The 15,000-nt window shown below is 36.4% G+C and overlaps 1 protein-coding gene across 6 annotated transcripts in view; it reads right to left on the bottom strand.

Annotated features, from left to right (window-relative positions):
• Positions 1-15,000, bottom strand: part of LOC115223847 (ras-specific guanine nucleotide-releasing factor 2) — a 670,879-nt gene that overhangs the window by 60,107 nt on the left and 595,772 nt on the right. For all 6 annotated transcript variants that reach the window (XR_003882837.2, XM_029794538.2, XM_029794547.2 and 3 more), the window contains 3 exons: positions 10,630-10,708; positions 3,373-3,581; positions 2,203-2,285 (listed from right to left, as the gene is read on the bottom strand). Coding sequence is in view for 5 of the 6 variants with exons in the window: in XM_029794538.2 (XP_029650398.1) it covers positions 2,203-2,285; positions 3,373-3,581; positions 10,630-10,708 (371 nt within the window). In the remaining variant the exon portion in view is untranslated. The remainder of the gene's footprint in view (positions 1-2,202; positions 2,286-3,372; positions 3,582-10,629; positions 10,709-15,000) is intronic.

Raw genomic sequence — 15,000 nt, 5'->3', positions numbered from 1 at the left:
AAAGTGAGTAAAAGTACACCCCCCATGTTGCACAAGCGTTGCACTCCTGAAAATTTTGCCATTCTGTGGAGTTCTGTATTGTGGAATCTGTTTTTGACTTCCATGTTACATGGAAATATCAAAGACAGAAAATGCGTTTCACATTATGGAATTCCACATTAATGCAAGATTTTCGTGAGCATAATGCTTTGGTAACACAGAGGATGCCTGTATTAATGTAAAATGTGAAACTTGAAAAGAATGATGCTTGAAATACATGTGTGTGTGTGTGTGTGTGTGTGTGCACGCATGTGCGTTCATATTTTAAAGTATTTATAGGCATTAATGTCTATGCAGATATATAAGCAAAACTTTACAAACTGTATGTGAGGTTTATAATTAATAAATCTAGAATCATTAATTACTTATTAATGAAAACATATAAGAGTGTTCAATACATGATCGAATTAAGTATATGTAGAATCTAGAAATATGTTTATAACTGGAAATTTTAATCTATTCCTTTTACATTTCTGATGATCAAAGACCCCCACCCCAGCAAGACATTCGTATGAAGCCTATTTATTGACTAAAATTTATTTTTACTACACAACACACACAGACACACACATACACATGCGGATATATATAAGTTAGTGCATAACATTAGTAAGGCTGGTTGATGAAATGATTTAAATACTATATAAAATTATTTGAATTTAAATTTTGATTAAAGAGTGTATAATAGAAGCAATAATAAATATGCATTATGTATAATGTAAAGAAATATTATATTGCATCCATATGACCACATGCATACAACCATTTAAGTATGCATATGACATTCAGTACACATATGTTTAAGAAGAAAAAAATCTGGCAGAAAATAAGTTTTTAGAAAATATTTTAAAAGAAAAGTTTTCTCTTATGTATAATACTGTTTCAAAGCCACAGCCTAATGGCTGAAATCAGTTAATGAATGAAGAAAACTGTAGAGCAGGTGTCAGCCCTATATATTCATAAATAAATCATGCAAAATACATTCTTGTAGAAGTTATTCAAAATACTATTCTACACAAAGTTACAACATAAACTTGATTATGCTATAAATTTATAATTTCGAGAGAAGGTGCCAAATTTTAAAAAATGCCAATATTGTTTAAGTGATTAAAGTTGGAAAAAAAAAAAAATAAGTAAGATAAACATATATCCAGGAAAACCTTCCGACATTTTCAATTCAATGCTTTTGCTAATCCTTAAATATTTGTGCATTTGGCTTCATTTTTTAATTTTTTTTTTGTCTCAGTAAATACTGGATCACTTCAGTCATCTATACTCCACTCCTACAGAACAGGGGATTGTGCCTATTCAAAACAAACCATTATTCCTCTTGGTTTATTATATAACTTTTTTATAATGATGAAAAAATGATCATATACCGATATATATTTTGCAATAATCTAAATCAACAAAATTATAACCATGGAAATATTTAGTTATCAATATATTACAAATTAACATGACCCCTTGAGCATCTAACGATGACAGAAGTTAACAGGAATCACTAATATGAATCATTAAGTAAATTATTTTGGTACATATTAATCTTTGTTTATAATACCTATATCAAGATACATTTCTTAAATATTGATAACTTCAGTGATTAAGAAAGCTATACTGGTATAGCTGTAGAATGGGTTAGATGAGTTCTATTCAGAAGTATATGTTCACTTCAACCTTACGCTTCACCTACCCACCTTGTAAATCTAATGATATATTCCAGTATAAGAGTGAAATACATTTTAACAAACACAAAAGGAGGAAGGCTGATTCCTTACTGACAATACTTCAGGCCAGAACCATGAAGTATAAACCTCATAAAGCAACTATTTTCTTGACAATTGAATCTTTGTAAAAATCTTTGAAATAAATAGACACCTATTCTGGTAGCAAATAATTCTGAACAGATCAATGATTTGGACTTCTACGAAAGAATTGATACATGTAATTAAATAAATTTATTTCTATTATACTAACAATAAGACAAAGGAAAAATTAATCATATCATAGATTTTTTTTAAAGTTTTATATTTTAATTTTAAAATTTCATCAAAATTTATCTATTTATCTTTAGATGAACTTGTTTCCTTTTTTTTAAAACTTTTATATAGTTCAAGAGAGTTAAAATAATTTAATTTCAAATTATTGCAATGTTTAGTGTACCTAACTGACTGTGGCATAGTCACTGATGAAGATTCCCACATGGAGCTGTTCAGAAGGTCGCTGTAGTGAAGATTTTCAATGCACTGCAAACAGAACAACAAATAAAACATTTCATTGACAATCATACCAAATATTTATTGGGTGTCTTAAATCACATATAAAATACATATCTTTTTATCTTTTACTTGCTTCAGCCACTGACTACAACTATTCTGCGGCACCACCATGAAGGGTTCAGTCAAACACATTCACCTCAGGACATTTTTTTTAAAGCCTGGTACTTATTCAATCATTCTTCTTTTGCTAAACTGAAAGTTACAGGGATGCAAACAAACCAACACCAGTTGTCAAGTGATGAGGGGGGGGAATATTTTTAGTATTTCTCTGAACACACACACATACTCTTTTACTTGTTTCAGTCATTTTGACTGCGGTCATGCTGGAGCACCGCCTTTAGTTGATATACTTAAGTCGAGCAAATTAACCCCAGGACTTATTCTTTGTAAGCCTAGTACTTATACTATCGGTCTCTTTTACCAAACCGCTAAGTTACAGGGATGTAAACACACCACCTTCAGTTGCCAAGCGATGTTGGGGGGACAAACACAGACACACAAACATACATATATATATATGCAACGGGCTTCTTTCAGTTTGTGTATATGTAATAAATCTTTGCCACTTGCAGGAAGTAGTGAGATCCTATGGGTAAAAGTGGTGAATTGTAGGGAAAATATGATATTAAGCAATTTCTCAAATTTTTTAACTTTCCTTTGTAATATCTGATGAATTTAGTGCAACCAAACCTTTTAAAGACAATTTTATGATTTGTTTAATCTCATGAAATTTGACTTTATAACAAAGAAAGAAAACATTTACTAAAAATAGTGATTTTTATGTAGGCTTTCTTTTAAATGTGAATGTATTTCAAGGGTTTTCAAAAGACTATAATGATTGGAAAACACTTGCTTAACCTAAACGTATTTCAATTCTATCTAAAAAAATGCTGATTATGTCTTTTTCTTTTTCCATTTGTAAATTGAAGGTTTATCAAGACAGATTAAAAATATAATCACAATAAGACCTCTTCTAATTGATTATTTCAAAAAGTATTATGAATAAAGAATTTTTTTATTTTTTTAAGTATAACAACAAAAATGTAGTTCTTACCTGACTAATCTCACTACACCAAGCAGCTTTTTCTTGTGGGGTTGCTGCCACTAGGGACAGTGTTAATGGTGGTCCACTTTTTGAATCTATAATAAGACGGAATTCAAGACCATGATGATCTGGTCGATCTTTTCCATCAGTTTGGTTTCCCAATGCATTTGGACCAAGTGACTGACTGCCAAAACTGCCAACCGAGTCTAAAGAATAAGCTAAACAAACAAAAGAAACAAAATATTATGTTTACGATGCCTTAATAACAGCAGACATTTAAACAAAAATATCAACCATAAAAAAATATTCAAATTAATATAAACATTCTTCAAATCCTGCAGGTAACATTATTACCATATTTGTAGATGATGTTTCATATTTCTTTATTGCCCACAAGGGGCTAAACATAGAGGGGACAAACAAGGACAGACAAAGAGGTTAAGTCGATTATATCGATCCCAGTGCATGACTGGTACTTAATTTATCGACCCTGAAAGGATGAAAGGCAAAGTTGACATTAGTGGAATTTGAACTCAGAACGTAGCAGCAGACGAAATACCGCTAAGCATTTCACCCGGTGCGCTAACATTTCTTATTTCTTTATTACCCACAAGGGGCTAAACATAGAGGGGACAAACAAGGACAGACAAAGGGATTAAGTCAATTACATCTACCCCAGTGTATAACTGGTACTTAATTTATCGACCCCGAAAGGATGAAAGGCAAAGTCGACCTTGGCGGAATTTGAACTCAGAACATAGTGGCAGACAAAATACCGCTAAGCATTTCACCCGGCGTGCAAACATTTCTGCCAGCTCATCGCTTTAGCTAACGTTTCTGCCAGCTTTGTAGATAATGTTTCAGCCTTCTTAATCCATTGATTCTTTATTATTTGTTGAAACATTTCAAAACCAATTTTATGCCATATCTCATGTTTTACGTTTATGTTTTGATTTCTCATTATTGCTTTGTTTTAGAATTCTTGGAAATCATTGACTGCATTAAAAGTGATTTAAAAGAAACCATTCACTCATACACTTATTACAAACATTCACATACATGTACATGTACACATCTTCCTAAACACCTCCTCTCCACTGCGTTCAACACTCTCCCTGCATTTATCTCCCACTCACTCACCCTGTTCAATCCTCTGTTTCACTTCACTTGCAGTCACGTCCCTGTCCCAACATATCTTCTTCACTAGTTTCTCAAACTCTCCCCCTTTCTTTCCTTCTCTCTCTCCCTCTCTTTCTTTGTCTCTTGCCTCTCTATTTTTCCAACTGGGGTAGTCATGTATCTCCTCTACAGCAAGGCACTACCCCCTTTTTGTCCTTCTATCATACTTTAACATCTCATCACCTGGCACAAGACCACTTCTCACAATACAACTCTCCCCTCAGTTGTGGGTCATGTCTTGCAAGTTACTTGGTGGCTTTGCCAGTGGCCTGTAAGCCCCACCCCTAATAAACTCTGTAAAGTGGTTGGCATTAGGAGGCCATGCCAATGCAGTCTCATGAGTATGATGCAATATTCCAGTTCATCAGCTCTTGTCAAAACAATCCAACCCATGCCTGCATGGAAAGCAAACATCAAATGGTGATTATGATGATAATGATATATATATATAATATATATATATATGTTCTTTTCTACTCTAGACACAAGGCATGAAATTTTGGAGGGAAGGGGTCCAGTCAATTAGATTGACCCCAGTACGCAACTGGCACCTAATTTATCAACTCTGAAAGGATGAAAGGCAAAGTTGACCTCAATGGAATATATATATATATATATACACACACACATACACACACACACATACACATATATATACATATATATATATGGCACGTAAAAAGCACCCACTACACTCACGGAGTGGTTGGCATTAGGAAGGGCATCCAGCCGTAGAAACACTGCCAGATTTTGACTGGGCCGGATGAAGCCTTCTGGCTTCACAGACCCCAGTAGAACCGTCCAACCCATGCTAGCATGGAAAGCGGACGCTAAACGATGATGATGATGATGATATATATATATACACACACACACATATATATATATATATATTACTTGATTACTTGTCCCAAGGTAGTAATTACAGAGACCCAGAAAGTACAAGTATTTACTACTATAATCAACTAGTGTACATATGACTCTTGATGGTGAGCTCATTTGTCATTCCATCTCCTGAAAGTGCTACGGTGATGGACGAGTGGCAATGTGTGCTGACCTAACCAGTGAGAAGGTTCAGTTTTGAGTCAAGAACATTTGAAACTTTGATAGGGTAACTACTTATCATCCTACAAAGTGACCTGATCAATCCAGCAGGGGGTTAAAACTTTTGTCTGTAACCTATGCTCCAAACTATGCAGATCTGCAGTGGGACTGAACAGTCATCTAAGAGGTCATGGATGGAAAGTTAGAAATGGTATTGTTTGTTTCTTCTCGAGCCATGCTTGGCTCATAAGGGCCGGTTTCCCGGTTTCCTTGGCGTATAGGTTCTCCATCTGGATGGGACGCCGGTCCGTTGCAAGTGAACTGCAAGATGCAGGAGGAAAGAGTGAGAGAATGTTGTTGCGAAAGAGTCAGCAGAAGTTCGCCATTATCTTTTGCCGGTGCCACATGGAACTCAGGTGTTTCGCTCATAAACACACACATCACCCGGTCTGAGATTCGAACCTGCAATCCCTTGACCGTGAGTCCGCCGCTCTAACCACTAGGCCATGTGCCTCCACTAGAAATGCCATTGACAACAAGGAAGGTCAAGGAGATGGCAATCATCTGTGATGATGGAGCAATCACACAAGGCATATATGGTGGTTTAGTCTGTGCTACTTTATGACTCTTTCACCATAAAATTAACCAGAAGGCTTACTATTATGTTGCAAGGCTCCTACATATGCACAATTTGCGTCATTTTAAATGTGTCCTAGAAAGATCACTTGGGCTAAGAGAGATTGTACAATCATCTTCCAAAAGAATTAGGCATTATAGAAAGAAAAGTTCACTGTGCTGGACATAATCAGAGACATAAGGAGAAATAAGGTTTGTGACACTCTACTGTGGACTCTTAGATATGATGGCGATTGTATTGACTGGCATTCAAAGACATTAGGAATCAGTCAACAGATGACATGAGATGTCACTAGGATAGACTATCAAGACAGAGATGGGTAAAAGATTAGGATCAAGCAAATCTTGATAAACATGAGCCTATGATATGATACATTGTATCAAGAATAGAATTTAAGTTTTTGACTGTAATTAAATTTTATGATCATTCCTGTAATGATGTTAATAATCCACCAAAAAACAGAACCAATATTTTCTGCTTTTGCAATACTTTTTCAATATCTGCTGTAGGTATGGTTATTGTAGGTGGCGAACTGGCAGAAACGTTAGCATGCCAGTCGAAATGCTTAATGGTATTTCGTCTGACGCTACGTTCTGAGTTCAAATTCCACCAAGGTCGACTTTACTTTTTATCCTTTCAGGGTTGATAAATTAAGTACCAGTTACGCACTGGGGTTGATGTAATCGATTTAATCCGTTTATCTGTCCTTGTTTGTCCTCTCTGTGTTTAGCCCCTTGTGGTAAATAAAGAAATAGGTATGGTTATCAGACCACCACTAAATGCATCATACCCACAACTAATTGTATTTGATTCTTGTTCTGTAAAGAGGTATTTGATGAAATAAGTGTATAAGTTAAGAAAAATCTGAAAAATTGTCTTTTGTAAGTGTCACTAGGGGTGCATTTACTTCTCACAGCATAAGGAGAGGTGTTATCAAAATCATGGGGTCAAACCACTTTCTGCAGTTAATGTCAGTAAAATTTTGAGCCCATATATCTGCTTTCTGAGCTCAAAGCATTAATATAAAAAATATGTAGTTTATTATTACCATCAAAAAAGCTAATCAAAAATATAAAATGGATTTCTTAATATTTGCCCTATAATTTAATCCATGTATGCACACACATACTCACACACACATGAATATAAAGAAATACATATATATATATATATATATATCACTGTGATCACCATGACCAACCAGGCTATCAGATGTTGCTAAACATCGCTGGTCACAATGCGTTTCGCATTGTTTTAGCCTTCAATTGATGCCACCCCACTGGCTAAGCGAGCAGGCCAACAGAAGAAAGAGTGAGAGAAAGTTGTGGCGAAAGAGTACAGCAGAGATCGTCACCATCCCCTGCCGGAGCCTCATGGAGCTTTAGGTGTTTTCGCTCAATAAACACTCACAACGCCCGGTCTGGGAATCGAAACCGCGATCCTACAACCATGAGTCTGCTGCCCTAACCACTGGGCCATTGCGCCTCCACACACCTGCCTCGACTGGCTTCTGTGCCGGTGACACATAAAAAGCACCAACCGATCATGGCAGATGCCAGGCCCCTCTGGCACCTGTGCAGGTGGCACGTAAAAAGCACCCACTACACTCACAGAGTGGTTGGCATTAGGAAGGGCATCCAGCTGTAGAAACACTGCCAAATCAGACTGGAGCCTGGTGCAGCCTCCTGGTTTCCCAGACCCCGGTAGAACTGTCCAACCCATGCTAGCATGGAAAATGGATGTTAAACAATGATGATGATGATGATGATGATGATATATATATATCCCACATGAATAATAACTGAACTGATTGCTTTAAACATTAAAATAAGAGTTCAAATCATCCAATGGGAATTTTTCATGTATAGAAGCAGTATTATTATGTTTCTGGACCCAATTCTTATAGGCTTCTGAGTGACTGAGATATCAAGGAAACAACACTGATTTTAGATCAATGCCCTCATGTATAAAGGAAGAATGGAAACATTCGCAGAGACACACACATTCATACACATGTACACACACACATACATACACATGTACACACACACACATACATACACATATACATACACGCATGAATGCATGCATAAATACATACATACATACATACAAACATATACATATATGAACATGGAATTATTTGGATGAATGACAGGGAAGTGCTTAATAGATGTAGTGTATATAGTTTTTATTTAATGACTCGAGTTTCATACCATTGCAATCTTCTGGTAAGAACACTACCTGAAGATCAGTTTCAATAAATTGCATACATAATTATATAGGGGATATATATATATATATATATATATCAGCACCGAGTCTACACTGTAAAGTGGCTGACGTTTGGAAGGGCATCCAGCTGTAAAAACCTTGCCAAAACTGACCTCACCTGTGCTTGTGCTACATAAAAAGCACAAAGTCCGCTCTGCTGAGTGGTTGGTGTTAGGAAAGGCATCCAGCTGTAAAAATCCTGCTAAAACGGTTACAGAAGTCTGGTGCAGGCTTCTACCTGGCCGGCTTTTGTCAAACTGTCCCACCCATGCTAGCATGGGAAGCGGACATTAAACAGTGATGATGATGGTGATGATGATATTGTGTGAAGGCACTTGACCTAGCAGTTAGGGTAGTGGTTTTCAACCAGGGTTCCACGGAACCTTAGGGTTCCACCAGTACAGTCCAGGGGTTCCGCAAGAAGTTACAAAACTGCTAAAATCGGCAGTAATTTTTAATTCTCCAGTGCAGATATGTGTGCAAAAGACTATTAAATTATTGCACAGGGGTTCCTCGAGCCAGTGGAATATTTCCTTGGGGTTCCGCTCCAGCAAAAATGTTGAAAAGCACTAAGTTAGGATGTTGCCCTTATGATTGCTAGATTGTGGATTTGATTCCTGCACGGGGTGACACATTATGTTCTTGAGCAAAACACTTCATTTCACATTGCTCTGCAATCATTTCGACATCATATGTGTGACACACTTGAGTACCTGCACAGATAACGTTGATTTGATGGGGGAGGGAGCTAATGTACAGCTTATACATTTGATCATTATAAACAAATCATTTTCACAGTAAATCATGTTCAGTAAAACAGCACAATCATACATCATCTTCAATGGAAGATTCCATCATACATATACATTGTCCCCTGTCTAAGGAAGTATAAGGATTTTCCATGCAGACATACACAATGGTCTTTAGTTTCCTATTTCTTTATTGCTCACATGGAGGGGACAAACAAGGACAGACAAAGGGATTAAGTCGGTTAGATATCGACCCCAGTGCGTAACTGGTACTTAATTCATCGACCCTGAAAGGATGAAAGGCAAAGTCGACCTTGGCAGAATTTGAACTCAGAACGTAATGGCAGACAAAATACCGCTAAGCATTTTGCCTGGTGTGCTAACATTTCTGTCAGCTCGCCGCCGTCTTTAGTTTCCATTTACCGAATTCATTCACAAGACTTTGGTCTGCCAGGGTCTATAGCAGAAGACACTCACCCAAGATGTTGTGCAGTGGGACTGAACCAGAAACCGCATAGTTCCAAAGTGAACTCCTTACCCATGTAGCCGTGGCTGCACCAATATCCGTGTGAGTGTGAGTGTTTGTGTGTGTGTGTTTGTGTATAAGAGAGAGAGTGAGTATGTGCACATGTAGACACACACAAACACACAATAGTTTCTGTCTACAAATTGCAGGTGCATAGCTCAGTGGTTAGAGTGTCGGGCTCACAATCATGAGGTAGTGAGTTTGATTCCTGGACCAGGCTGGGTGTTGTGTTCTTGAGCAAGGCACTTTATTTCATATTTCTTCAGTTCACACAGTGGTGGAAATGAGTTGCGACGTCACTGGTACCAAGCTGTATTGACCTTTACTTTTCCCTTGGATGCATCAGTGGCATGTCGAGGGGAGGCTGGTATGCATGGACGACTGCTGATCTTCCATAAACAACCTTGACTGGACTTGTGCCTCAGTGGCAAACTTTCTAGATGCAATCCCATGGTCGTTCATGCCTGAAGGGATCTTTATCTTTTACAAATTGTACACTAATTCCATTCATAAAACATTGATCAAGCTGAAGTTACAGTGGAAGGGTGCCATGTTATGAAATAGAACATAAGACTTCATGGTTACAAAATAAACTTTGTGCACAACTCAGAAAACTTAGAATAATGTTGATGTGCAGTACTAGTATACACTAACCAAATTAGACAAACTTACATTGATTTAGCTTTCTGTAACCTAAAATAAATTCTCACCAAGTCAAGAAAAGATCCTTTGCACAATCACTGAAGATGCTAGAAATAACAAACAAGTTTCCCTCACAAAATGAGGAAAGACACACACAAAAGCAATCTTACAAATTTCTCCATCCATTTTCCATCTTATTTTAAAGTTGAACTTACTGTCTTCATCAACGAGGAAAACTTCAGAACTGGGATCTTCAATAAGTGTGCAGTCTATCAGAGGAATTTTCCCTTGTTGCTGGAAAGAATCCACAGAAAGTAAATTTTATAGTAAAAATTATAAATTTCGGTTTTTATGATTATAACAAAATAATGAAGGTTTTAATGATTACTACAATAGTTTTATAGATTACCCTGGTAGAGAAAAAAGAATATATAAAAACAAAAGAAATTCAGTGGAAATGTGTTTTCAGAATGGAAATGGAAAACAACGGTCTAAAAAATAGAAGGACATTCATTGAATTACAGCACCGATAGCAATAATGGCAATGATGGTATTTTTTGTAGAAACACAGCAAAGAGTAAAAAAAATTACATCCTGTATTCATATAAAACATGGTGGTTGAAGACATACAATTTTACAGAAAATAAACTCAAATTACACCTTAACATATAATATATATATATATATTTATAAATAAGGATAATATCGATATTAAATATCGATATTATCAAGTAGCCAGCATGGGAAAAAATACCATACAAAGGTAATAATTTTTTTCAACTATAAATAAGGGTGTCTGAGGGACACCACCATGCCAAAATAGCAGTCAAATCCTGACTCTAAAAGCCACCTAAAATGTTCATATCGCACCACAAGATAAAACAGAGAGACAAAATAAACCGTCTTATCTCGTGGTGCAATATGAACATTTTTGGTGGCTTTTAGAGTCAGGATTTGACTGCTATTTCAGCATGGTGGTGTCCCTCAGACACCTTTATTTATAGTTGAAAAAAAAAATATATATATATATATATGTACATATATATACATATGTACGTAAATATGGATATTGTTTTCATATTTGTTTTGCAAGATTGTTGATGAAAAATTGTGACTTGAAATGGATGTTGTACTTTGGGTGGGTCAGTTCTTCAATTATACAAGGTTGCATTTCACTTCTTTTTCTTAGTATTTGTTAACGAGCTAAATTATTAACCGATCAATTTTTGATCATTCATTCAGTCAGTCCATTCGATTCCCTTCCTTACAGCTTGTGCCCGTGTCCTCACATTGATATGCACTTCCAGTTAGTGTGAAGCTAACAGGAGGTGCTCAGTGATATGAGGGGCAGATAAGGGCACATCTTCAATAATGTCACTGGCTGTGGTGAAAGGACTGAGGTGACCAATGTGATCAATTCATCACATGACTCACTAAAAAATTGATGAGTTAATAAGTGAGCCAACAATAATTAAAAGAAATGAAATACAAACTGCATGTGTATGTTTTGGTTGGTTAATGACCCTCCAAAGTACTTTATATATAAAATACTTACATATATGTAAAATACTTAAATATGCATAAAATCATCAATATCATCATTACCATCAACATTGTCATTTTACATCCATTTCAATATCTGGCATTTGTTAGACCGGTCCGAGTCAGCTCCTATTCAAAGTTACTGCATCTTGCTTTTACATTTCATCTGGTATGATTTTTACGATTGGATATTCTTTCTTAAACAAACCGTTTTGCAGAGTGTACTGGTTGTATTTTATTATGGCACCAGCATTAGCAAGGTTGTCATGTTTGTGACAAGACTCACCAACCAAATAGAGTGTATTGGGTGCATTTTATTGTGGCACCAGCACTAAAGATGTAGTCTTATCCTCTGTAAGACTAATAATAAATCCTTTCTATTCCAAGTTGTTTCCGTTTATTCACAACAGACATAACCAAGAGAATGGATTAGAATATGAGTAAGAATGCAAGAGAAAATACGATGAAAGGGGAGACATGAAAGAGAGACAATGACAAGTGGGGTCATTAAAGGGAAATAATAGAAATGGCAGAGAATGGTGTAAGCCAACAATGCGTAGAGTGATATGGGATGGCTAATGTGAGAGCAAAGGGAAATAAGCAATAAAGATGTGTGATAACAAGAATGATATGAAGGTAAGATAATGATAGCTAGCCATCTCCTCTTCCACAGATGTCATGGTGACAGAGTGATACGAAGTGATGGTGGGGGGAATTGAAGAAAAAGGCCAGTACACAACAGTGAATAGGAGAGAGGGAGTGAGAAATAGATGAGAAAATAATGAAGGCAGTAGATGAAGAGTTGACAGGAATATAACATAATGGAGAAGTCTGAAAGTAGATATATTACATGTTTCAAACTATTTTGCCGCCACTTTTTAATGAGCATTTTTTTTTACACTTGCAATAATGGGTTCATCGTTTTAGGCACCATTTGCTGTAAGTCATCACAATTCTAAATATATAAATTTATTTTGAGTATGCTTGCAATTCTAATAACTGTTATGATACATTTTAAATTAAGTTACATTTATATACCACTAGCAGTATCGCCCGGCGTTGCTCAGGTTTGTAAGGGAAATAACTATAAAGCATTTTTAGAGAGTTATAGCCAAAAAACAGCAAAAAAATGGAAAAAAATAATGGTAAATTTTTTTTTGAGATTTAAAAAAGGTGGAGTTGCGTCCCCATGACAGTTTGTGGTTCGTGTTTCTGATTCTCGACCCCATGTCGAATTTATCGATTTTTTTTCAGAACTGGAGGAACTTTTCAAAATTTTCGCTGTGTTAGTTTTGAATTATGACATTGGGCTATGTGTGTGTCAAGTTTCATCAGAATCGGTTGAAAGCCGTGGTCAGGGTGAGGGTACAAGCAAACAGACACACAGAAACACACACAGACAAACTGCCATTTATATAGAGAGAGATTTGTGTTTACTTTTTGAAAACAAAAAGTGTGTTTGTAATACACGCAGCAAGTTTAGATGGGCTGGACACGTCGCCCGGCTCACCGATAATTGGTGGATCCGTGCAGTTGTTGAGTGGTACCCGCGCAAGCGGAAACAATGTCTTTGAAGGCCTCCACGATGGTGGAGTTACAATTTCAGGAGGGCGATTGGGATCACGTGGATGAGGAAGTTAGGTGTGATCCAGAGAGGAGTGAACAGTGTGCTGTGATCAACAGTGTCAAGTGGACGCCCGACGGACTGGTCAGTCAAGGTGATCAAGGTGATATATGTATATATATACACACACATACACATGTGAGTGGAGAAATAAAAGAAAGTGGCATTCAACACATTTAGTAGGAGTTGCATGTATTATTCAATAACACTTTGGCTCAGTTCCCTATGACTCAAATGTCTGTAGGCTCAAATCTATCTAAATACCTGACAAGATAGGTTCATCCTGTGAACCTACTAAACTTTAAGTCATCTGGAGCTGAGTCAAGCTCTTATTAAATATATAAATATGTACATACATATAGGTTTGGTGGTACAAAGAGGAAAATTAAACTCAGGATATGAGAATGTGTATGTGTGTGTGTGTGTGGAGGCGCGTGACTTAGTGGTTAGGATGTCAGCATTATGATCGCAAGATTGTGGTTTCGATTCTTGGACGACGCGTTGTGTTCTTGAGCAAAACACTTCATTTCACGTTGCTCCAGTCCACTCAATTGGCAAAAATGAGTAACACTGTGATGGACTGGCGTCCCATCCAGCTGGGGAACACATAGAAACCGGGAAACCGGGCCCATGAGCCTGGCTAAGCTTTAAAAGGGTGCATTTATTTTATTTTATTATATATATATATATGTATATATATATATATATATATATATATACATAATATCATTAATATTCAGTAGTCTTATTTTTATCATGTGCATTACCTGCATTACCAAGCACAGGTCTGTGTGCCTTGGGTATGTGCTGCAGTTTGTTTTGGCGCTGTTATTTTCATTGTATTGAAAGCACTTTATGTAGGATGCATGTGGTGCCTAGAGGTGCTATTTTCTGTATGCTATCTACATTCATAAGTCCTAGTGCTTTGGTTATGTATTTGTCTGAATGTTTTTTAATCATACCTAATGCACCTATTATTATATAAATAAGGATAAGACCATTATTTGAAATAACTATCATATCAAATGGCCAGCATGGGAAGAAAAACCTTATAGGTAATAATTATTATTAAAATTATAATTGCGTGGGACTATCCAGTAATTTGCTAGTTTATTTGTCTACTTGTCTTTTCACCTTGTGCTGTATGAATACTTGATGTAGTTTTGGAGTCAGGCTTTGACTGCCATCTCTAGCATGGTGGTATCTTAGGTACCCTATATTATAATTATATATACATATATAGGGTATGAGAGGTATTGGTGTCAAAAGACCCAAAGGTGTCAGGTAATGCTGAGTAAGTGCTATGGACAGACTAAACATTTCCTTACACCATCTCTGATGAAAGGACATATAAAATATCCTGGAAACAGCTGTAAGGCCTTCTCTTTATAAATGTTCTGTAAACTATTCACAGCCTTAG

The sequence above is a fragment of the Octopus sinensis genome, linkage group LG2 (genome assembly GCF_006345805.1).
Source record: "Octopus sinensis linkage group LG2, ASM634580v1, whole genome shotgun sequence".
Classification (NCBI taxonomy): domain Eukaryota; kingdom Metazoa; phylum Mollusca; class Cephalopoda; order Octopoda; family Octopodidae; genus Octopus; species Octopus sinensis.
This window is presented reverse-complemented; position numbering and strand designations above follow the sequence as displayed.